Below are 26522 nucleotides of genomic sequence, written 5' to 3' on the forward strand. Positions count from 1 at the left end.
TTGACTATAGACTCGATATTCTTCGTGCTACAAATGGTTCACATGTAGAGATGTCTTAATGATAAATAAATAGAATCTTTGAGATGCTCTACAGTGTGGTGCATTTTCATTGCCGTATCTACTGTTGGTTTTTTTTCCCTGTGTCTTTGAAATCAGGGAGGTTAGAGTGGGACCCCTGTAATTCGAAAAATCCTTTGTTACGGGAATCGCGTTGTTAACTAAATAACTGAAGCAGGTACTTTTAAAAAAAGAAAAAGTTTCGAGCTCTTCAATTCTATCCAAATGGCATCCTGTAGAAACATGATGACAATTATCAGTACGTTGTTCCATGCTTCTTCCTGTATGCTCAGTTAAAAAAAAAAAAAGAATCAAAAGCTGTTTTGTGTTATACAAGTCTCACTTTCAGTATTTATTAGGTATTACTCTTTCCTTACGCCGTATTTCATGTCGAAGTTGACTGCCCGTACGGGCGAATACTCGCGTTTTATTCTCAGGGAAAGTAGGAGGAATCTGTTCAGACATCGTTGCTTTTTAATGTGATACAAAGAATTTCTTTTTTTTAATTTTGTGTTTGTCCCTTACACTGCTCATGCACTTCTTAATTATGATCTTATGCAAGTTATTGACATTCTTTTCTTTATAAACGTTATTCACCTCTACTCGTTTCAGTATGTCACGTTCATTATTGTATACTTCCTGATATAGAGGTAGATTGTGTAATCTGTAAGTCATAGACCAGAAGCACAGCCAGTTATATTGCTGGGGAAGCACGACTTCTGATTGATGATGGCATCTGAACAGTTCGGTTTACGGTTGTCAGCGAAACTGTTTATAACTCTATTTGCACGTATTAATATCTGAGAAATTAACGCTGTTATTGTGGTGTCACCGCCAGACACCACACTTGCTAGGTGGTAGCCTTTAAATCTGCCGCGGTCCGTTAGTATACGTCGGACCCGCGTGTCGCCTCTATCAGTGATTGCAGACCGAGCGCCGCCACACGGCAGGTCTAGAGAGACTTCCTAGCACTCGCCCCAGTTGTACAGCCGACTTTGCTAGCGATGGTTCACTGACTTCTACGCTCTCATTTGCCGAGACGATAGTTAGCATAACCTTCAGCTACGTTATTTGCTACGACCTAGCAAGGCGCCAGTATCCGTACTATTGATATTGTGAATCATGTACCATAAAGAGCGACGTTCTCCATTAATGGATTAAAGTTAAGTATTCCACCAGCTACGTCCGTTTTTCTCAATTCTAATTCCCTTCTCATGTTCCAGACCTCACGCCAGCCTGCGTGAGCTAAAACGCGTGCATTTCGGCGTCCTTTAGCAATACGGTGTTGGCTCTCCTGCCAACCACCACATTGGCGACGAGGGTAAAAGTGTTCTTACCTAGATTGCCCTGATTTACTTGTATAATGGCTTCGCCACAATCTCCAGATATACTGTCCGAATTTTATAGCTTACAGAATCAGCAGACTCAGGCCTTACTGGATGCCCTTGGACAGCTCGTCCAGGGTCAACGTGCGATGCAAAACGATGCGGCAGCAGCCTATTCACCGCTAACGCAGCCACAACACGCTGTTGCACCAACTTTTCGACTTTTTGATTCTGCACTGGAAAGCTGGACGGAGTGGTCACGCCAATTTGGATTCCATCTCGCCGCTTACAGAATTCAAGGTAACGAGCGGCAGCCTTTTCTCCTTTCGTCCGTCGGCGGGAATACGTACCTTGTGATAGTCAAATTATTTCCCCGACGCGATGTAGCAACTCTGTCCTACGAAGAAATTTTGTCTGCATTAGATGCATATTTCGAAGAATCAGTCAATGTAGTTGCGAAAAGGTATACCTTCTTTCGTACAAAACGTACGGCAGGTCAGACTAATCGGGAGTGGGTTGCAACCTTGCAAGGCCTTACTACGGATTGTGCTTTTGAGTGTCAATGTGGACTCCCTTATTCAGATACTATGGTACGTGACGCAATTGCACAGAACGTTTCTGATGTTCGTATAAGGGAACAGATTTTGAAACTAGTAAATCCCTCCCTTGGACAAGTGATGGACATATTGGATCGGCATGACACACCTGACTTTGCTCAGGAATCATTTGAAACTTGGCCAGCAGTGTGTCAGGTTCACCGGCCCGCCGGGCGAGCTGCACGCAGCAGTAAAAAGCACTCGCGCCCGGCCGCGCCGCTGCCGCCAGGCTCTCAGCCACGTGTTCCCCGCTGGCAAGCAAATGCAGTGATCAGATCATGCCCGCGGTGTGCTACTAAACATTCGCGTGAGAATTGCCCGTCACGCCAAGCTATTTGCTTTTATTGTAATAAAAAAGGACATGTTCAGAACGTTTGCCAGAAAAAGCTCAGATCGGAAGCTCAAAACCGTTCCAAGTCCTTTGCTTCGCGCCGGAATCGGAATCGAACCAAGGGTACTCAGGCTCGCGAAACTTCGCCCATGGAAATTCATGTAGTTCATTCCACTCTGCTCAGTGCCACTCTCTCTAACAGTGACTGTGTTCGTCCCAAAAATAGTGTGCGTCGACGTTACCGGAACTCCCGTCAAGTCGCAAGTAATTCTGCACCAGTGTCAGTTCACGTTGCACGAGACAATCGCTCTTGTTGTCAGCACGACAATAAACTTTTTGTAGACTTGGACACTAACGGCAAAATGATACCATTCCAGCTCGATATCGGAGCTGCAGTTTCACTGATCAATCAAGACACCTACAATCTGCTGGGCACACCTCCGTTGCGTGCCGCAAATGTTAACTAGCTATTCAGGTCAAAATATCCCTATGTTAGGACAGTGCAGGCTTCTTGCAACATAAGAAGGACAAACAAAACATGTGCCATTTTACGTCCTTCGTTCTTCTTCTGCAGTGAACTTGTTTGGTTTCGATTTATTTCAGTTGTTTAACTTGTCTATAGTAAATCAGGTCCTATCAGTGAACCAGACGGTGCCTTCAGACCGTGTTTCTCGTCCATGTGTAGAATTTGCAGATATTTTTGCACCGGGCCTCAGTTGCGCTAAGAACTATAAAGCACATTTGGAACTGAAAGTAAACGCTCAACCGAAAGTTTTCAGAGCGCGCAATGTTCCCCACCCTTTGCGTGATGAGGTCGCAAAAACATGACACGATTTGGAATCACAAGGTGTAATTGAACGTGTGCAGGCTTCTCTCTGGGCATCACCCTTAGTAATTTTGCCAAAACCTTCCGGAAATTTTAGACTTTGTGTGGACTTCAAGGCAACAGTGAATCCACAAGTAGTGATTGCAACTTTTCCTTTACCCCGCCCGGAAGATCTTTTTGCCCGGGTAAATATCTTTCGAAGTTGGGCCTCGCAGATGCGAACTTGCAAATACCGGTGGACGAAGAATCCCAGCGCGTTTTGGTGGTTAACACGCATCTTGGATTGTATCGATTCAAACGACTGCCATTCGGGTGTGCATCCGCCCTGCATTGTTTCAGCAATATCTGCAAACTGTTTGTGCGTCGGTCCCTACTGCAGCAAATTATCTGGACGATATTGTGATCTCCGGAAAGACGGAAGAAGAGCACTTGGCCAATCTCAGAACATTATTTCAGGTCTTGCGACAAAATGATCTTCGCTTGCGGAAGGACAAATGTGTGTTTTTTGCTCGGGACTTGCCATGCTTGGGACATGTACTCAATGCCCAAGGCATACATCCCAGTCCAACGCACCTCCGTGCCATACGAGACTTGCCTCCGCCGCAGCATTTGAAGCAGCTACAGTGTGTGCTGGGAAAAATCAACTATCAGAATAAGTATGTGCCGCACGCCTCTTCCATTTCAGCTCCGCTTCATCGCTTACGCCGTAAGGGTGTTCCGTTCGTCTGGACGACGGAATGCGAACGCGCCTTTCGCCAGTTGAAATCGGCGTTGCTTTCCAATGCTTGCCTTACACCACTCGATCCCCAAGAAGCCTCTTTTGTTGGTGGTGGATGCATCGGATTTCGGGATCGGTGCTGTGCTTGCGCACAAAGATGGATCGCACGATCGCCCTATTGCCTTTGCGTCCAAATTGCTCTCGTCTGCTCAAAGAAATTATTCACAGATCGAGAAAGAAGCATTGGCTCTCGTATTTGGTGTTACAAAGTTTCATGATTTCATGTATGGTCGTCACTTTACCATAATCACAGACCATAAACCTTTGACATCGCTTTTTCATCCGACCAAGTCTGTAACTCCACGTGCAGTGCAGAAATTCATTCGCTGGTCTATTTTCCTCTCGCAGTACCGCTACGATATCCTGTATCGGTCCACTGCTAAGCACGGAAACGCCGATGCGTTGTCCCGCTTGCCTGTTGCTGAGGATAGGGCATTTGATTCGTCCGAACTTGCTTGCATGTTCATTGATGCGGAAACCGATGACGTGGTCGAATCGTTTCCGATTGATTTCCGTCGTGTAGCTACAGCCACAGCTGCCGACCCTGTCCTTGCTCCCGTTCTGCGTTTTGTTGCTACGCAATAGCCCTTGTCAATGTCAAGGATCGGGGACCCGTTGCTCACAAGGAGAGACTTTTTGTGCGACGTGGTGTTTTGCTGTTGCGTTCTGATAATGATCAGTCCAGGGTCGTGGTGCCATGTTCGTTACAGTCCTCTGTCTTACAGCTTCTCCACCAAGGACATTGGGGTATAGTGAGAACGAAACAACTTGCTCGTCAGCACTGTACTTGGTTCGGAATCGATGCCTCGATTACGAATATGTGCTCTTCTTGCATGGTGTGTGCCGAACAACAATCAGCACCACCACGAAAATTCTTAGCATGGCCAAAAGCCACTTCCCTTTGGCAACGCTTACACATCGATTTTGCTGGTCCATTCTGGAATGCTCGATGGTTGGTTGTGGTAGATTCATTAAGTAATTTTCCTTTTGTTGTCCGTATGTCTTCCACGGCGTCATCTGCCACCATCCACGCGTTATCCGCTATCTTTTGCATTGAAGATCTTCCACAAACTATTGTTTCCGACAATTGCCCACAATTCATGTGCGCAGCATTTCAGTCATTCTGCAAGGCCAATGGTATTCAACATATGACGTCTGCGCCGTTTTCACTACAGTCAACGGTGCCGCTGAACGATTGGTTAGGACTTTCAAGACACAGATGTTGAAGTTGAAAGAGTCGCATTCTCGGGAGGACGCATTATTGCTCTTTTTGTCCTCGTATCGCTCTCAGCCCCGCGATGGTCGCTCGCCGGCTGAGTTACTCCACGGTCGCCCTCATCGCACCTTGATGTCTTTGCTACATCCGCCGCATCAGGTTCCTGTGCAGCGACAGACACCTGCTTTTGCTCCAGGCGACGTTGTTTACTATCGCCGCTATCGAGGTTCACGGCGTTGGCTCGAAGGGCGCATTCTTCGCTGCCTCGGCAGCGCTATGTATCTGGTTTTTGGGGCCTCTGGTGAGGTGCGTTGGCATCTCAATCAGCTGCGCCTCTGTCGTCGCACGGGATATGTCGTTCGCCGTCTGCTTTCAGCGACGGTGCCGTCCGGTCAGTGCCCCGGGGACCCATCTACTGGCTCGTCTCAGCCACAGGTGTTACCGACGCTGCCTTCCATTTTGCCCCATGGCGACGCGCCGCCGACGCCGCCGCCGCCGCATGTTCTCCCGCCGGCAACGCTCGCAGTGGACGCGTCGCTGCAACCGCCGGCCGCCTCCCTCGGTCACGCGTCGCCGATTGCTTCCCGTGACCAGTTGTCCTCCGACATGGAACTCTTGCCCGCTCCGGACCATATGTCGTCTTCGCCCGTCGGGTGCCCCGGCCCGATGGAGGTCGACCCTTCGGCCCCTGCTGTCTCTCTACGGGCGCATACACCGCATGTTGGCGTGCACCCTGGAGCAGGTTTTCAGGCGTTTCCTAGCTCCCCGCGGTCCGAATAGCAGGGTGCGGGTGGCACAGCCTCGCCTGTTGTTAGCCTCCCCACATCGTCGCATGCGTCAACATGCGGTCCTCCTCACGGCGGGCGGATGCCTTATGCCACAACCGTACGCCGATTTGCGGGGGAGGAATGTGGTGTCACCGCCAGATACCACACTTGCTAGGTGGTAGCCTTTAAATCGGCCGCGGTCCGTTAGTATACGTCGGACCCGCGTGTCGCCACTATCAGTGATTGCAGACCGAGTGCCGCCACACGGCAGGTCTAGAGAGACTTCCTAGCACTCGCCCCAGTCGTACAGCCGAGTTTGCTAGCGAAGGTTCACTGACTTCTACGCTCTCATTTGCCGAGACGATAGTTAAATGGTTCAAATGGCTCTGAGCACTATGGGACTCAACTGCTGCGGTCATTAGTCCCCTAGAACTTAGAACTACTTAAACCTAACTAACCTAAGGACATCACACACATCCATGCCCGAGGCAGGATTCGAACCTGCGACCGTAGCAGTCGCACGGTTCCGGACTGCGCGCCTAGAACCGCGAGACCACCGCGGCCGGCGAGACGATAGTTAGCATAGCCTTCAGCTCCGTTATTTGCTACGACCTAGCAAGGCGCCATTATCAGTTTCTATTGATATTGTTAATCATGTACCGTCAAGAGCGACGTTCGTCATTAATGGATTAAAGTTAAGTATTCCACCAGCTACGTCCGTTTTTCTAAATTCTAATTTCCTTGTCCTGTTGCAGACCTCACGTCAGCCTGCGTGAGCTAAAACGCGTGCATTTCGGACTCCTTTAGCAACACGGTGTTGGGTCTCCTGCCAACCACAACAGTTATACTCTTTCTCTGCAAAAACAACTTATCAAAGGGTAACAAGCGAGGTAGGGTACCTGCCGCGCACCCCTCCTAGTTCACTTAGAGACGTACATTATTTAGAGGCACAGCCACGATCAAAAATGACGTCAGCAGATATACGACTAGTACTGTATTTCGGTTGATACCAATTTTTGCTAGTAACTGAATCAAAAGTCTCACCCTGGATGCTACTGTCACACAATGTTAAACGTCTTATAGCTCCAGTTATACTCTATCCTATTCTATGCTTCCTTGGGGAAATGTACGCTCTGCTGGACGATCAGGAGAAAACTGTAACCGTGCTACTGGTGATTATTATTTCGCTCAAGTTCTTGAATCGAACAGGAAACGCGCTGAGAGTTCATGAAACTATCACTGGAAACCTCATGACACTTCTCGACGAGAGGAAGAATGAACGTCTAGCTGAAGCGCCTCAACAAGTGGTTGGCGCCATCAATACAGAGCGAAACAATTGAAATTATGACTCGCACGAGACTTTCGCTGCAAATAAAAAATTGTTTGTTTCCCGGAATTATGGCAGATTCACTGTCGGGCGTGGTTGGCCGAGAGCAGTTAAGTCTTTCTGTACAGTGCGTCCTCCCCGAGGTGCTGGAAGTAAAAGAACGTTGCCCCATATGTCAAGTAGTGTTCATCATTTCCAGTAGATATGATTTGTATTTTATACATTGTTTGCATATTAGAAAAAGCTACAAAGATTTCCTTTCTTATCTTTCCATTACTTTTTTTAAATTTCCAACATTTTTTTATTTAACATACTACGTTTTCTTTCATTCAGTTTTCTCTGTAACTCGTAATTATTACTTTAAATTTTTTAGTGCTGAAAACAATATTTGCTTGTAATGTGGAACAATTTTTGTTATTACGCGGAAAAGTGTTCAATTTACAACCATTTTTTAAACTGACTAATGAAAAAACATCGCAACACCAAGAAAGAGTTGTGCGACGTCATCGAAAGTTGAGAGACGCGTCTGTACACCTGAAAGATGATGTCTAATAAACTTTTGGGCCAATCGCATAAGAGTGATGCTAGTAGCACCACTATGAGGATGCAAATCTAGTTTGTTCTAATAAACGCTGGAACGGTCGTGAGCATTAGTTACCTTCGAGATTGGACGTGGTGAGCTGACGTTAGTCAAGAATGCCTTCAACGAAACAAAGACGCCATTATCAACACCTCAATGAGTTCGGACGAGGTGGTGTAATAGGGTTACAATAAGTTGGATGTTTCTTCTGTGACATGTACGATCGCTTGGTAGTGTTACGTGACACTACCGAGAGGAGAGACTTTCGTGTTCGGCATCTGACTCTGGCGCATCGTACTGAATCTGCAGCAGCAATGTGAGCAGCAGTTGACAACACAATGGCACAACGAAGTGTTACAAATCGGTTACAACAAGACAGATCCAAGCCAGGCGCCCTGTAGGGTGCATTCCACCGACCTCAAACCACCGCCATTTGCGACTTCAGTGGTGTCAAGTGAGATCTCACTGAACGGCAAGGTGGAGGTCTGTTGTGGTTTCTGATGACAGTTGAGTCAGCATTGCTGCCAGCGATGGTTGTGTGATGGGTGGACAGAGGTCGGTTGAGGACCTGCAGCCAACCTCTCTGTGTGCTAGACACTCTGGACCCACACCTGGTCTGCAGTAGCACTCAGGTTGTTGACCCATGCACTCTGACTGCAAATTTGTACATCAGTTTGGCGATTCGACCTGTTGTGCTCTCATTTATGCACAGTATTCCGAGGAGCGTTTTCCAGATGGATAACGCTTTCACACATACCTCTGTTGTAACCCACCATGCTCTATAGGATGTCGAAATGTTGCCTTGGCCAGCTCGATCACCAAATCCGTCTCCAGTGAAGCACATATGGGACACCATCGGACGACAACTCCTGCGTCATCCACAAACAGCAGTAAACGATCCCGGATTGTCCGACCAACTGCAACAGGCATTCCATCTAGTGCTTCAACAACACAATGCAGAGTCGTTTGCAAGACTGCATTCAATATTCTGGCGGTTACACAGGTTATTAATGTACTAGCGTTTCACATTTGCAATGACTTATCTCGCGCTTACATTAACATGTGATCTGGCAATGTCAGTCAGTTAAATATGTTACTTAGACAAATGTATTCCCGAAATTTCATTACTCTACACTAGTTATTCCTTCCTGTTGCGAATTTTTCTCGCCAATGTATTTCTCAACAGCTTTTTAAATATGCAATAAATGAAGCGAAAAATGCTACAAATATTCTTAAGATGATATTCCCGGGGAACCTTGAAATTTTTCCAGTGCCCTTATTCGTTACTGAGATCCATTGGTTCAGAGTTAATTATAGAGTAGTTTTAACTAACAGAGTGAGCCGGCCGGAGTGGCCGAGCGGTTCTAGGCGCTTCAGTCTGGAACCGTTCGCCCGCTACGATCGCGGGTTCGAATCCTGCGTCGGGCATGGATGTGTGTGATGTCCTTAGGTTAGTTAGATTTAATTAGTTCTAAGTGTAGGGGACTGATGACCTCAGAGGTTAAGTCCCATAGTGCAAAGAGCCATTTAAACCATTTTAACTAACATAGTGAACACATGGCAGAGGGTCTGGGTCATTGCAAGGGTAAGTCACCATTTTTTCGACATTAAAACTTTGTGCCGTTCTGTCTCTGTATAATAGGCACTTCAAGCCTATACAGGCTGTCTTGACGTGCAAATTATATGACGGTGCCATTTGGCGGCGCACAAGTTCCTTGCAAAATTTATTTTGTCATGCGAAATGCTTTGTACTTACGATAGAAACTCTGCATTTTTCTTTAGTGTAGGTGTAGTCTAAAAATGCTTGGAATTTTTGTGTAACGTAGTCTAAAATGAACTTGCATTGGATAGGAGATTGTTTTCTTTTAGCCTTATATTATGCCTACGTATTGTTGTTTATATGTGTCAAAGTATATAAATGTGTCGAAGTATATAAATAAACTATCAAAACTTTACTGTCCTACACAATACGTTTTATATAACCAGCACACACTGACGCACAGGGAAAAGAATTGAACCAACTGAAAAATGCTCTTGTTGGAGCGCAGAAATGGCGAATATGCTCCTCTTTAGCACGGAGGGATATTTTGTAAGGAATGGTAACGAAAAAATAAAAACAGCAGAAAAAAAGGTCACCCTCTACGAAATTCAACCTTCCAATAAAGAGTTCTAAATATTTATAAATTCCCTGAGAAATGATGACAGTTTTGACAAAAACTGATGTGAAACTGTAATTTTTATAAACAATATATGCATAAAGGCTGAACATGTCATAGGTGCGCAATGTAGTGTCGTAACCAGAAGAAAAAGAAACGAAGAAGGTGCCACAATATCAAATTCAGTGATAAAAAGCTACTTATCTATAGTACAGGCAGAGTAAATGTGGTGGGAGAAGCCAGTACCTTCTGTAAGATTGGGAATAGGCTGGAAAATGTGAAGGTTTTGGTGGTGGAGTCTGATTTTCAGATAATTTTGGGACTAGAAACGTGTTCAAAACTGAAGCTGATAAAAAGAGTAGAACAGATAAGAGTAAGCGTGCTAGGAGTCTACATTCCAGATGCATTATATTTTTCACGCTTGGGATGTGTAAAAGATTTCGTGTACGACATAGATCTGTACCAAATACGAGATGAACTTGAGATAATGGTTGAAATTGGAGTAATCAAGCCTGTGAAAGATGATGTGCCTGCTGCTTCACGTATGATAGTCATATACGAGATAAGAAACTTCGTATTTGCTTGGATCCAAGAGAACTAAATGTAATTACTCTTGGAAGTCACTATCCAATAAAGACACTGGCAGAAATTAGTACGATAGTGAGAGAAGCGAAATATTTGACACTTTTAGACTGTGCAAAAGGACTCTGGCAAATCAGTGGCAGAAAGAACTAAATACTTAACATTTTGCACACAGTGGGCAGGATGAGTTGCACATGATCACCAATTGGCTTAGCTTATGTTCCAGAGGTTTTCCAACAAGTCATATCTAGAGTCCTAAAGGACCAAGAATGTAGCATGTTTTATAGACGATAGTTCGATTAATGCAGAAACATATAAATACTTAATGAAGTAACAAAACAAGTTATACAGAGATTGAAAAATCTGAGCATTAAACTAAGTAAAGACAATGTGAATTTGGTGTGAAGGAAACAAAATTCATATGACACGTTTTCGCAGAGGATGGACTTCATTCTGGTAAAGTAATTGTCATTAACAACTTCAAACTGTTCAAAATAATTAGCAGCACCAACATCTATTAGGTATGGTGTATTACTTACCTAAATACGTACTAAGTTCTTATGTAGTTAGGTTAGTGGTTAGGTTAGTGTTGTTTAACGTCCCGTCGACAACGAGGTCATTAGAGACGGAGCGCAAGCTCGGATTAGGGAAGGATGGGGAAGGAAATCGGCCGTGCCCTTTCAAAGGAACCATCCCGGCATTTGAATGAAACAATTTAGGGAAATCACGCAAAACCTAAATCAGGATGGCTGGAGACGGGATTGAACCGTCGTCCTCCCGAATGCGAGTCCAGTGTGCTAACCACTGCGCCACCTCGCTCGGTCTTATGTAGTGATAGACCTATTGCAGTAGTTGCCAAGGAAAGAAACTGAGTGGAAATGGGATTTGGCAAAACAGTAAGCACTTACCAAAATAAAAGCATGTCTCACAATACTGCCAGTGCTTCATTGTTATAGTGAAGCTGTGAGTTTATCAGTTGATGCCAGCCAAAGAGCCATAGGAACTCTCCTGTTACAGGGTAAACAGCCAGCTGCATATGCTGCAAAGTCATTGTCACAAGCACAACAATTATCTCCACAAATAGAAAAGTAGGCCATGGCAGTTAAATACGCAGTCAAGAAATTTCATGACTATATTAATGGCAAGAGTTGATAACTGAAACTGACCACAGACCACTGGAGACAAATTTTAAAAAAATATTGTAAGGTGTACCTGCTAGACTAAAACGCATAATATTTGAAATTTTGTCTTTCTCCTAAGGTAATTTATACTGAAGGGTCATATATACCGATTTCAAACATCATAATTGGAGACTGCAAGAACCAAGAAGATAAAGCAGAAATGGTAGAACTAGAGGTATTGACGGTTTTACCTATCAGTGAAGAATTCCTGACAACTGAAGGAAGCTACACAAGAGCTGTCATTTTTGGACCTTTAAAGAAATTATTAACTATGCTGAAGGAATTTTCTTCAAAGGACAAAAGATAATTACGCTATCACAATTACTTCAAAGGAAAATGAAATGGATCCATGAAGGACACTTTGACATAGAAAGCTGTTGCAGGAGAGCTAGAAAATATGTATACTCGAGAAATATGATACAACACATCAAGAATTATGTATCAACATAAAACATATGTCACCTGCATTCAAGAAAAGAAACGCATGAGTTCATTGCAGTAAAATCAATGCCAAGTTATCCACGACAAATAATTTCTGCAGATTTATTTTATTTGGGAAAAGAAGAAAATTTATTGATAGTGGACAGTAACTCTGGGTTCTCTGAATTTTATTACATGCACTGAAAAAGTTTTGAAAAAATTAGGTAACTAGAGCAGTTTGTTTGGAATACCTGAGGCGCTGAAACCGAATGGACCAACTTTCAGTTCTAAGTCTACTAAAAAGTTAACTGTCTAAATGTTCAGTAGATAAAACAAACATTTCTCATTTACCGAAACACGCCACAAGATAAACACTTGGGGTCATCAACCAGATATCATTTTCAAGAAAAACTAGAATATACACTAGAAACATTCCGTCCACAGGCTATAAAACCACAGCAACTTAGTCGAGAATTGGAAAATAAGGGATATTAGCAGAGATGTTACGTAAATATACAATATCTGAAAATTCTCGACTAGCAGGTGATAAATCTTGAATATAGTTTGTCATGGAAATTGAAAAGGAGGAGAAGTTGTAAGACCAGCAAATCCTCTGAGATCAGTAATGGTTAAAACAAATGATGGTAAACTATACAGACATAAACTCAACATGTTCAGCCAAAGTAACGGTCATCAAACCGGAACTAGTTGTCGTTTCCGAAGAGGTCCAGAGAACACTTTCACGACATAAAAACATTTATTATAAATTAAACACAGTAGAGTACACAAATACTGACAAACATTTTAAAAATATAATATTCTGAGCAGCATACTACGTTATGAAAAGCGTGATACATTAAATCTTTTTTCCTTTTTTTTTCAAATTACCAAGTGAGCAACACAATTATAACTGCTACAATATAAGCTTAGAAACCAACAATGACAAAATTATTTCACACAGATCTTCACATATATTATGGCTATTACACATTTACCTGTCCACCACTGAACTAGAAACATTAAGTATAAATACCTTCAGCTTCCTCAGTAAATGTTTACACCTCCTCATCAAAACACACATATTACCTCGGTTATATGCTACAGACAAAGATATTATTTCAGATTTCTGCGCCCATGATAGTTCAGCACAAGCCAATTCTCTTATTAGATGCTGACTTTCAAGACAGTCTCTCACGTGGGAAATAGGTGTTGACTTGTTTCTTCATGGCAATGCGCATACTCCGCCTGGGCTGTCCCTCTTTACGTTCAGCCCACACATGATGAGGTAAAGTAAAAGCGTGGCGCGCAACAAAGCTAAGAAGTCCTTTGTGGTCCCACGGTTCCCTGCTCCTCCTCTCGAAGAACCCGGCATGTGCTTTGCGTGCATCTTCTTGTGCAGGGACCTGGCTGGAGGAGGGCGCTACCACGCTTTGAGATGTCCCCAGTAGTGGCTCTGATTCCATTGGGGGCGAATGTTCAGGCAGAGATACTGGGAGCAGCGCAGATGGCTCGGGCTCTGATTCCATTGGGGATGGATGTTCAGCTACAGAAGCTGGCAGCACCGCAGATGGTTCAGCCACAAAAAATTGCTTCATGGGATGATCATGTGAGGAAGATGGCAGCTCTGCAGGGAGTCCTGACACTAGCTCTGCAAATGGAGCCACAGGCCCTGGTCGATTTTCAGCTGGTTCCTCTGTGGTGCAGTCCTGGACATGGGAGAATGGTTGGCGTGAACAGAGCTGCATGGGAGACTGTGGTGAGAGTGCTACGGCTGCCTCTTCTGACAATGCGGCTGACTGAATACCTGCTTCATTGAGATGAATTGGTAACACAAACTCCTGTGCCAGCGGGGCTGGCAGCTGGACAGCAGGTGTGCAAGCCTCAGCGCCCATTGGTGGAGGATCTTCTGGTAGCGAATGAATCGCTGGCGGATCTCCAGGCTGCATCTGCTCGATGTGTGGCTGGATGTTGGAATTCTGCTGAAACTGCTGCTCCCCAAGTGGTGACGACTTCTCAGCTACCTGCTGCTTTTCCTCCTGGGCTCCTGCCGCGTTCTTCTCGTCATCAGGAGTAAGATCAACCATTTCATACTCATTGTTGTCACTTCTGTGATGCTGTTTATTGCGAGTTGCTTCTCTGTCCACAGATTGCCCTCTGTCTACATTGATGTTTCCGAACTGTTGCGTGACAGAGTTCTGTGTGGCGTTCGAGACATGAAGCCCAAGGAATGTAGTCTTTTCCGTTTTAAAATTCGGAATATTGTCACTTAACCGAGCCTGCCATTTCGACAAGAGTTTCAACAACCTGGTCTTCGGCAGTGCCTGAATCAATATATTGAAAAGGCACTCTTCCAGCATTGCAGTAGAAACGGTACCGGGTCTGTCATTTATGAGCAGGAGCTGACTTGCAAGCAAAGAGCTGTAAAGGGGTAAGGCTTGTACATATGCATTCTCAATCCGTTTCCAAGGTTTAGGGTATGAAGCTGTTGCTTGTTTTTTCCCATCTGAATCATCTACTGAATCATTAGAAACGTCCGACAAATGAGTGTAGGTCGGACGTCGGATGGGTGAGCCAGGCCGTCCCTGCTTAGATGGCTGCACAGGGGTGTCGCCGTCGCCGAGGCCGTCACCGTCGCCATCGTCAGAATCGTCAAGCTCTGAATCTGAGTCTGTGTGGCTTGGTACATCTTGGTTACCCTTGGGCATAGGCGGGTCAGTTGGCCCCTCATATTCTGGACAGTTATCTGAAACGTCGCCGACCGCGTTATGAGATGCTGGGCGTGGCTGCACTGAAAATCCTAAAGACTGATCGCTTCCGTGTGCTCCATATGAACCAAAAGATGAGGTGGAAGGAAAAGCATATGGCTGCCTCCTGTGAGCTGTTGTATTCTGAAAGGAGGGCTCCGCTTGTGGAGCAGTGTTATCTGAGCTTGTGTCCACTGACATTTTTCGAGACACATACGCTGAGAGGTTGGCATCATCTCTCGGGATTGGCTCGTGGAATATGGAGATGGTGGCGCGGACTTCGCTGCTGGCAGGTGAGGCTCCTCCAGTGACGTCATTCAGAGGAGCATGGCGCGCTTCCTCGTCCTCGACGGAGGGGAAACTGCTGGCGGCCGGTGGTGGCTGCTGGAGCTGTGGCGAAGATGCCTGATCTAAGGCAGGAATTCCGAGTCCACTCAGCAGCTGGTACGCTGGATGGCAGCTTTTCTCCGATGCTGTTCCCATCGTCTGTGACAGCCACAGGTTGTGGATGCTCCTCCAGTTCAGCAAGAACATGTTGTCAGAGCAGATTTCCATCTACTACTGTATTGCTTCCAGCCCTCTAGCTTGGAATGCTCTCAGGTACCCTGAAAAGCAGAACAAAAAATGTTTTTAATTTTTATAGTTTTTTCACACTATTTTCACAGACTTTATAACTACCAGTTGTATTATCAGTTCTGTTATATGTGTCTTTTTCGCAATTTTCGTACAACAAAATTTTATGAAATTTAGTGTAATCTGCTATTTATATAGTACACTACTGTTATAGCCTGGTTCGTACCAAACCTTGTTTCTAACCATTCTTTATCAATTCTAGGCGTGTGTTGGCTTTTAGCGTCAGTATTATTGATTTCCAATGGATACTTATATCACAAACGCCTGTTAGAAACTGATTTTCCTACACGTGGACGTTGTGCATATTACCTAGCGTTACAGATTAGTTAACAGCACTGAAACAACTAATCAAAACAAAGGACCTGGAGTAGACGACATTCCCTCACAGTAGCTGAGATCCTTGAGAGAGCCAACCAGTTCAAAACTATCTGCAAATACAAGCGAAATAAACCCAGACTTGAAGATCAAATAAATAATTCCGACTCCAAAAAAATCTGACTAACAATGAATGGCTGAAAAATAAAAGTAGGCATTATTTACAGACACATAGGAAAACTAGCAGAAGCCAACCTTATGGAAGAACAGCTTGGCTTCCGAGAAATGTAGGAACACACAGGGCTTGCCTTTAAAGATAGATGAAAGAAAACAAAGCTTATTTTCATAGCATTTGTAGATTAAAGAAAGTTTTTGGCAGTGTTGTCTCGAGCCCATTCTTTGAAATTCTGAAAATGACGCCGATAAACTACAGTGATTGTAAGGTTACTTACAACATATACAGAAGCCAAGGTTGGAGTGATGAGAGTCGAAGGACACGAAATGGGCGCACTAGCTAACAAAGCAATGTGACTGGATTGTCCCCTGTGCCTGATATTATTTAATCTGTACACCGAGCAAGCAGTAAAGAAACCGAGAAGTAATTTAGAAATGTGATGAAAATTGCTGTTTCCCTATGGCACAGAAACCCGAGGTGGCAAGAAGTCTTGGGATAGCGATATGCACATACACTCCTGGAAATTGAAATAAGAACACCGTGAATTCAATGTCCCAGGAAGGGGAAACTTTATTGACACATTCCTGGGGTCAGATACATCACATGATCACACTGACAGAACCACAGGCAACAGAGCATGCACAATGTCGGCACTAGTACAATGTATATCCACCTTTCGCAGCAATGCAGGCTGCTATTCTCCCATGGAGACGATCGTAGAGATGCTGGATGTTGTCCTGTGGAACGGCTTGCCATGCCATTTCCACCTGGCGCCTCAGTTGGACCAGCGTTCGTGCTGGACGTGCAGACCGCGTGAGACGACGCTTCATACAGTCCCAAACATGCTCAATGGGGGACAGATCCGGAGATCTTGCTGGCCAGGGTAGTTGACTTACACCTTCTAGAGCACGTTGGGTGGCACGAGATACATGCGGACGTGCATTGTCCTGTTGGAACAGCAAGTTCCCTTGCCGGTCTAGGAATGGTAGAACGATGGGTTCGATGACGGTTTGGATGTACCGTGCACTATTCAGTGTCCCCTCGACGATCACCAGAGGTGTACGGCCAGTGTAGGAGATCGCTCCCCACACCATGATGCCGGGTGTTGGCCCTGTGTGCCTCGGTCGTATGCAGTCCTGATTGTGGCGCTCACCTGCACGGCGCCAAACACGCATACGACCATCATTGGCACCAAGGCAGAAGCGACTCTCATCGCTGAAGACGACACGTCTCCATTCGTCCCTCCATTCACGCCTGTCGCGACACCACTGGAGGCGGGCTGCACGATGTTGGGGCGTGAGCGGAAGACGGCCTAACGGTGTGCGGGACTGTAGCCCAGCTTCATGGAGACGGTTGCGAATGGTCCTCGCCGATACCCCAGGAGCAACAGTGTCCCTAATTTGCTGGGAAGTGGCGGTGCGGTCCCCTACGGCACTGCGTAGGATCCTACGGTCTTGGCGTGCATCCGTGCGTCGCTGCGGTCCGGTCCCAGGTCGACGGGCACGTGCACCTTCCGCCGACCACTGGCGACAACATCGATGTACTGTGGAGACCTCACGCCCCACGTGTTGAGCAATTCGGCGGTACGTCCACCCGGCCTCCCGCATGCCCACTATACGCCCTCGCTCAAAGTCCGTCAACTGCACATACGGTTCACGTCCACGCTGTCGCGGCATGCTACCAGTGTTAAAGACTGCGATGGAGCCCCGTATGCCACGGCAAACTGGCTGACACTGACGGCGGCGGTGCACAAATGCTGCGCAGCTAGCGCCATTTGACGGCCAACACCGCGGTTCCTGGTGTGTCCGCTGCGCCGTGCGTGTGATCATTGCTTGTACAGCCCTCTCGCAGTGTCCGGAGCAAGTATGGTGGGTCTGACACACCGGTGTCAATGTGTTCTTTTTTCCATTTCCAAGAGTGTATATACACGACGGTAGTATAGCGTGCACAATGTATTAAAGGGAATTGCATGAGCGGAGTTGTCATTTGTGCTTAGGTGATTCACATGCCAGGTTTGCGACGTCATTATGGCTCCACAACTGGAGTAACAGACTTTGAAAGCAGCATGATAGTTGGAGCCAACTGCATGGTACATTCCATTTCAGAAGTCGTCATGGAATTCAATATTCCGAGAAACAAGGTGTCAAGAGTGTGCTGAAAATAGCAAATTTCAGGTATTATCTCTCACCACAGACAACGGAGTGGCCGACGGCCTTCACCTAACGACGGAGAGCAGCGGCATCTTCGTTGAGTTATCAGCTGTAACAGGCAAGCAACATATGTGAAATAACCGCAAAATCAATGTGGGATGTACGTCGAATACATCCGTTTGGACAGTGTGGCGAATTTCGCGTTAATTGGCTATAGCAGCAAAGTAACGATGCGACTGCCTTTGCTAACAGCACATCAGCTGCAGCGCCTCTCCTCGGTTCATAACCATCTTGGTTGGTCCCCAGACGACTTGAAAATCGTGGCCTCGACAGATGTGTACTGATTTCGGTTCGTAAGAGCTGATACTAGGGTTCGAGTGTGACGCAGATCCCGCGAAGCCATGGTCCCAAGTTGTCAACAGGACAACTGTGCAAGCTGTTGGTGGCTCCGCAAAGGTGCGGACTGTGTTTACAAGGAATGGACTGAGTTCTCTGGTCAAAATGAACCGATCTTAACCGCAAATGATTATGTTCGACTACCTGGAAACCATTTCAGCTATTCATGGACTTCATATTACCAAACGACAATCAAATTTTATGGATGGGAATGTAACATGTCACTGTCCCCAGTTATTCGCGACTGATTTGAAGAACATTTTGGACAATTCGAGCTAATGATTTGGCCACCCAAATCGCCCGACATGAATTCCATAGGACATTAATGGAACATAATCGAGAAGTCAGTTTGTGCACAAACTCCTGCTTCGGCAACACCTTCACAGTTATGGACGACTGTAGGGGCAGCATGGCTCAGTATTTCTGCAGGGGACTTCCATCGACTTGTCGAGTCCATGCCACATCAAACTACTGTACTACACCGGGTAAAAAGGCGTCCGACACGATGTTAGGGGGTAAGAGGAAATACCGTGATACGAGGCTTGTTGATGTTTGGGATGGAATACAAAAAAATCCAGAATTGCACTACACAAGGTAATTTCGTGATTAAATTACAAATTTTCTGGCACGATGGAGAAACGTATCAATTTGATGCAAGAAACACTGGTGTGTAAACGACGGAGTTATAAGCGAAAATGGTTCCAGTAGCTCTTACAGTGGACTACACCTACCAGTACTGTTGCTGCCAAGATTTTAGGGTAGGCAACTTTCGGAGGAGAAAGTACGGTTTAAAAGACGAAAGGTATGTCCTGTAAATTTGATCTCTAAAATGCATACCTAAAGACCGATGAGCACTTGTACATTTTCGATACAGTAAAACACCTTTCTTCTACTGGTAGCGCTTTGCTTTTCATACTTTTGGAGGAGTTTGTGTGGGCCAAAATAAGAAAAACTGTCCAGTAAACAACCTTGCTACACGCTATTACGGGTATGAAATAAGCTTCAAATAAACTTTGGAGACATATTACAGCTGAGCTTTCAACTACCATGCTCAGGCGAGTGTCCTTGTAATATTTTGCTGAAATCGGCATTAGCACTTCCTTATCTGCAAGGACAGTCCAGGAACCATGACATTCTGCCATCTGCTAAGGTGAAGGCGGCGTGGGGAGGGGAACAGAGGGGAGGGGAGGGGAGGGGAGGGGAGTGCCCTATCGCCTCTCCCCCTCTGCGTTCCTGTTATTTGCAAGAAGCATAAGTTTTTATGCCTGTATGCAGTTTTCATTATCTACCTGTAAACTATATGGAGATTCTTAACACTGGCTCCAACAATGACAACATGAAGTATTACACAGAAGTGCTATATTAAAGCAAACGAAACATATTTCTTCCAATTCAGGACATTGTTCTGTAAACTATATGGAGATTCTTAACACTGACTCCAACAATGACAACATGGAGTATTAGACAGAAGTGCTATATTAAAGCAAAGGAAACATATTTCTTTCAATTCAGGACATTGTTCTCCCGGATACCATCGGATATAGATACAGCCGAATTAGGAGTGGCACCCACAAACAATGTTATCCCACAAGTCAGAAGAAAAAGAGGAAATATATTGCACAGACTTAAACCATTCCCCAGTACAGAAATTACGTCTTTTAAGTGCAGTTACTGTGGTGCAAGTGCGAAAAAGGAAACTAGAAGTGGCAGAGATCGAAGCCAAAAAACAAAAACTGGAGTATTTGGAGAAGACAGCTGCCATGAAGAAACAATATACACTGCAATTGGAAAAAGCGAAAGCTACTGAAGAATTGCAGGTAAGGCTTACATATTGTTTTTAACACAGTGTATGGCAAAATCTGGCAACGGATAGGGAATATAAAAATCAGAATTTTACTGTTAATAGTACTGGTAACTGGCAATATGTTGGAGTCCTGACCGAAAATGATGGACTGGAGCATGTTTACTAGATTAAAGAACACGCGAAAAATGTTTTTATAAAGCCCCTAAATGTGTATCTAAATTTGCCAGACTGGATATTGCGCACCTGGCAACAGATAAACCATTTTCAAAGCTTTAAACCAACGGAATAACAACATTTAATGACGACTCGTTAGCAAAAGTTGTAAAAATGAAGTTGTATACAGAAATTCCACAAGATTATGCAGCAGAAGAGGTGGTCGCGTACGCCGAGGAATATGTGGAATGCTATAACAATCGTGCAATGCAAGAAATAAGAGGTACGATTAAAATCCCCGAATGCTCTCGACTAGTACTACTGGAATGAAAGGAGCTATGTGTCAAAGCCATAAGAGAGGTAGTTTACAGGAAAAACTTAGATATGTATTGGAATTCAAGAACATACCTCCTACTGGCTGGGGAAAGGATTAGAATAGTACAATGTAGACTTTAATTATAAGTTGCAAATTAAGTTGTATGTAAGAGGTACACTGCACCAAATAAAAGGATACAGTGAGGTTTTGTGTGAATGTTCATGCAAGAATGAGTGAAGTTTCAGAATATATTATGCTTTTTTATTCGCTAGCCAGGAAAAATCCTAAAACTTCTCCCAATAATGGTTATCTATGTGTATGGCGCGCGAGTGGTTGCATAACCTTGGAAAGTAGGTGAAGTTAGATAGATAAAAGTGTAGCGACACCCTATATAACTTCAAGGGTCTACGTTTCCGGTTTTCTTTTCTGTCCCTTATGCATCACACATGACACCTTGGGCTACACTAAACAATAAGGCTGCTGGGGATGCCTGTTTAACGTAGATGACTTGCAATTGTAGAGAAAAACCTACAAAGTACATTTATGTGTTAAACGATAAACCCAGGAGAAAGCAAAGTTATTGTGAGAATGGGGAATTTTTATGTTTTCCTTGGCTAAAAAACATGGTACTACCAGGCTAGAGACCGTTACATAATGGATCGTGTGTTTGATCCCTGTACAAGACTGTGTAGGTATGTACGCAGCAATTTGTACCTTTTTTCAGCTAATCTGTTATGGAATATAATTACGTCACTTTGTCAATTATTGAATACGCCTCACCGATACTGCTCCTGTAATCACTTTATTCCATCTCCATTTTCCATGTATTACACCATCAACATATTCTTCTCTGCTTTGTCATACTGTCCCACTGCAATGTAAAGGTAACATACCTTGTAATATTTATAGCCATTCTGTTAGGGTTTCCCTATTGGAAGTCCTAACATGAACGATGTGGTTGAGGTCTTGATATTAAGCATATATTTCAACTGAGGCAGCATCATGACTTTGTAGGAACTCTTACATCATTTTCGGTTGTGACTCACTAAATTTTAGAACACGATAACTTCCACATCTACGCATCTATACATTATAAAGAATAACACTACTTTGATAGTTGTTTAGTAATTATAATAATGGAAGCTGGTCATACGACGTCTTGCGTTAGGCGTGTTTTGATGGCTCGTTGTTCTTGCAAGGTGCACAAAATCGAATTTTCGTAGCGATTTTGATTATATTAGGATAAATATGTGGTGGTGTAGTTGCTTACAGGTTTTTCTTTTCGCAAGCCATAGTTTCTAGAAATCCAACTGCACACAGTGAATACACTCTTTCCGTATTTTGATCCCCTGCAATATGAAATCGAGTTTTTCGTGCTGCTGACGTATTTTTTTGAACATCGTCAGCAATTTTATTGGAAATATACGATCTATAAAGCTTTTTGGGAGACTTCTGACTACCAACTGCTGTTATTGTGCATAGCCTTTAGTTGGCCTGTATTATTTGTAATAATGGCAATAACTGGCAATGAATAACATCGTTTATATTATTTCTAGTGCAATATCTATATCCCTCCTAAAATGGTGCTTGAGAGCAATTTAAATAATGGAATGTATTCTTTGATGACGTGTTGTTACTTACATCAAGAATAGCCCTAATTATTTGCATTCAGTCTATTTGCGTGCTTAGCGTAATATTTTTTAACTAAAACATATTTTTCTATTGTTATGAACCTACTCTATGGGCAGTTTTATGGTACTGAATTATTACACCTAGCTTCTACGTCAGCATATATTAGACACTGAAATCTACCATTGGGGTACATACTTTAGAAATTTAAGCGTTCATTGGGTGCACTTTTGTATACATGGAAATTAACTTCTGCGTTCTTTTACATTGAATACATATGTGACGTCATATTAATTGACTTTGCCTGCTTACGTATTCTGTAGACTTCCAGAATTTTTCAATACGTTAACTGTGGAAAATAATTAATTTGCGACTGTCTTGTGTTTTACCACAGCAGATATCACTGCAAGCTGTTATTATTGCACATAGCCTTCAGCACGCATGTGCCATTTGTAATACTAGCAATAACTGGCATTCAGTAGCATCGTTTCTATTGTTTTTAGGGAATAACATGATGCTTTATCTTTGTCTCTCCTAAAACGGAGCTTAAGTATAATCTAAACGAGGATATTTCTAATTGGAGGGTGTGTTGTGACAGGGCCTAATTAATTTCGTTCAGACTGACTATTTGCGTGCTTAGAACAATAGTTTTTAGCTAAAGCGTGTTTTTCCTGCAGTTATACGCATGGTAAGGTTAGTTTTACGACTTCGAATTATTAGGCCTACATTCTCAAATGACAACTATTATCAGGCATTAAAATCTTGCATTGGGAGTAAATTACTTTTGAATTTGGGGACGAATATGTGTATATGTGGAAACTGACTCACACTTTCTTTTACGTTACAGACGTACTCTTACTGTAACGTGACATGTCATTAACTGATTTGAGTCTTAAGGCGTTTTTTCAGGTATTAACCTCAACTAAGTCCTGGATACTCGGTGCAGACATTGCACTTTTTGTGCTGCCGACATATTTTATAAACATTGACGAATATCGCAACATCTTAACTATGGAAAATGATTAGTTTATGACTCCGTTATGTTTTATACTGTAGAGCCACCTGTTAGTAACAGTGACAACTACTTACTAATGATACAGCAACGAAGCAAGGACGATTTTAACAGCTGAACCATCTATTAGGGTAGTCCAAAGACCGCACTACATTCATATTTTCAGTGCAGCATCTGCTGGTGACAATAGGAATTGGGATGTGAAACAGGACTTCACGTTTTATGGGTTTGTAGGATAGCATTTAAGATAATACTCAAGATCAACAAGTACGAATTCCTATCTTGTTATTTATATTTTACAAGCAAATGTTGGTTTTTAATTATTTAAACAGAAATATGTTAGCTACTAGTTCAGTACCCATGGCGAATGATATATCGCTCCAAATCAATGTTACCAATGTCACTGGTGAGCCAGTCCTTAAACGAATTTTGGAAGCCAGTAATGCAAACATAGGTCACAAATTTTTCGGCAATTCAGATACTTAACCATATTTGGCTTCAGAGTAGGGGCACCAGGGACAGGGGGTGCTTCATGAAAATAGCAGGAACGCAGGGGAGGGGGGGGGGGGGTAGCGAGAGAACCCTTCCCTCTCCTCTCCACTCCTCATCACCGCTTCCATTCCCTCCTCTTCTCTCCTTGACTTTGTCATGTGGCGGGATGTCATGATTGCTGGAATAGCATTGGAGACAATTAACTGCAGATGCTGAAATCAGTGAAACATAACAAGCCTGAACGTGGTATTTGAAAGCTCAACTGTAACATGACTCCAAAGGTTACTGTCTTGAAGGTTTTTCGTAGAACTGTTCTGGCAGTGCACTACTACTCTTGTTCACCTTCGTTGCTGTGAAATATATCTCTTCTACTGAAAAAGCGGCCGTAACTCATATGATATGAATTTTTAGGTATATCTACTGCATGTTTTTGCTTGCTTTGGTCTATACTTCCACCTCTGAAAGTTGGTCACCATACAATCTAAGCAACAACGGTACAGGTATGTGTATTCCACTGACAGAGGTCTCAGAAGGACTTTCGCTTAAAAGTTCCACCTCGGTCGATACCAGACTAGAGTCCCTTCCCTCAAATTGATACATTTACCCCTTCTATATCATCCTTGAAAGTTTTAACATCATCACGGAATCACACTATCTGTACTGGTGCAAATACAATTTTCATTCCGTCTTGAGAAAATCACTTGGAAATGTTCCGCTTGTGTGGGTCATGCCTGCTAGTAAAGCAGAGTGCGATATACGGTCCCAACTAAACATAACGTAACACCGCTGGCTCTCAGCTCTATGGGACTTAACTTCTGAGATCATCAGTCCCCTATAACTTAGAATTACTTAAACCTAACTAACCTAAGGACATCACACACATCCATGCCCGAGGCAGGGTTCGAACCTGCGACCGTAGGAGTCGCGCGGTTCCAGACTGTAGCGCCTAGAACCGCTCGGCCACCCCGGCCGGCTAACACCGCTGGCACCATTGTCTTGGCTGCCATATGTAGTACAATTCTGGGCGATTCTTGTATTCCATCTCAAACAGCAACACGCATTATATTCTGGTATTTCCTCTCTTTGCGAGTTCCCCAATATGTATAAGGAGAAATGCATCTCCCCATTTCAAAGAAGATATTGATTTCTTATTTCGGTATATTAATAAATTACGAATACTGGCCAAACAGAGAACTATTAGGGAGCCGAGTGTACTGTCGCAGCGTAAAACATAAAAATGAAGGAATTTAGGGTTTACCATCCCATGAACGTACTGTCAGTGTGTAGGAGACGTTTACGTTTCGAGAAAACGTGAGTTCTTCGCGTGATGGGTACTAAACTCCGTGACGATTTCGATTTCAATCATGAAATGGTGACAACCAGCCATATTTACTTCTGTTTTTCCAATTTCTTCCACCATTTCCTGTTCTGTGTCGCACTCACATTCAGAACGCGATTTTAGCTCAACAAAACTTTCATTTCTCTCTCTCTCTCTCTCTCTCTCTCTCTCTCTGCCTCTCATCGTCAACAACGATACTGACTAGGAGTAGAAGAATAGTAATAATACGAGGGGACTTAAAAAAGTATTTTGTACATTATTATGGCAGGTCGAGTAACTTTTATTTAATGCTGCACTGCACTTCAAAGAGACACATGTTTGTCATACTAATTTTCAACATAATCACCCAATCCCTGTAAACAACGTTCTGCTAATCCTTCAGTTCTACTTTGAGAGAAATGCGCTTCTTGATCACAGAGCCATTCGAGAATCGCTGTGTAAACGAACGCCCACAAAACTTCTTTCCCCCAGGTATTCTTTCGGCTTGCCTAAAACATGGAAATCGCACTGTGCAAGATATGGACTTCGTGATCGATACCAGTGGTGTGGCAGTGGTCAAATTGCTGGCATGCTCCATTGCCAGAATCTCACGATGAATCTATGTGCAACTCATATGTTTTGTTCGCAAGAATCGGACTGTCTCGCAGAGTACGTTTACAGCTGTCGCGCCATTTTGCTGGCACACTGAGATGCGCCTGTCATCCGTGCCGCGGCAAAACAATGTCTGCAGGAAACCCGAAACATGTACTCTAATATGACAACTCACCAGTCCTATTGCGCAATGGTCTCGGCGTGGGACGACATGTGTAACTTACTTTCTGCAGTCCCTATGTAATAACGCCAGTGGCGTTACGTCAGAATATAGGAGACCTCCACCAATAGAGTTAGTCTCATGAACGTTAATATTAAGTGTAACGACAGTGTACTAAAAGGAGGAATGGAAAAAAGGGCGTAACAAGCGAAGGACAGTGGGGAGGGCAGCTGCCATCCCGGCCACCACCCCCTCTCTCACTCCCGCCCTTCTTTGGAGTTAATGATCTTTAGAAAGTGAACTCGCATCCTTTCTTGCTACAACAAACACATCAGCTCGGTTTCAGTGTGAAGGAAGTCAGAAAAAGTAATGGATATTAACAATCAGAGCTGCATCCTTCCTACTCCTACATCAGTCAGTCTGGTCCCTTCAATCCCCCAAACCAACCTACATCAGTGCTTACCATCCTTT

At 44.1% G+C, this 26522-nt stretch overlaps 1 protein-coding gene across 1 annotated transcript in view; it reads right to left on the bottom strand.

Annotated features, from left to right (window-relative positions):
• Positions 1-12880: 12880 nt before the first annotated feature.
• The window catches only part of LOC126333320 (uncharacterized), a 34151-nt gene continuing 20509 nt past the window's right edge, over positions 12881-26522 (bottom strand). Inside the window, exon 2 of the mRNA XM_049996727.1 lies at positions 12881-15491. Within this exon, the coding sequence (XP_049852684.1) occupies positions 13321-15441 (2121 nt within the window). The 5' untranslated portion in view covers positions 15442-15491 and the 3' untranslated portion in view covers positions 12881-13320. The remainder of the gene's footprint in view (positions 15492-26522) is intronic.

Source organism: Schistocerca gregaria, chromosome 2, assembly GCF_023897955.1.
Source record: "Schistocerca gregaria isolate iqSchGreg1 chromosome 2, iqSchGreg1.2, whole genome shotgun sequence".
In the NCBI taxonomy this organism is placed as follows: Eukaryota; Metazoa; Arthropoda; class Insecta; order Orthoptera; family Acrididae; genus Schistocerca; species Schistocerca gregaria.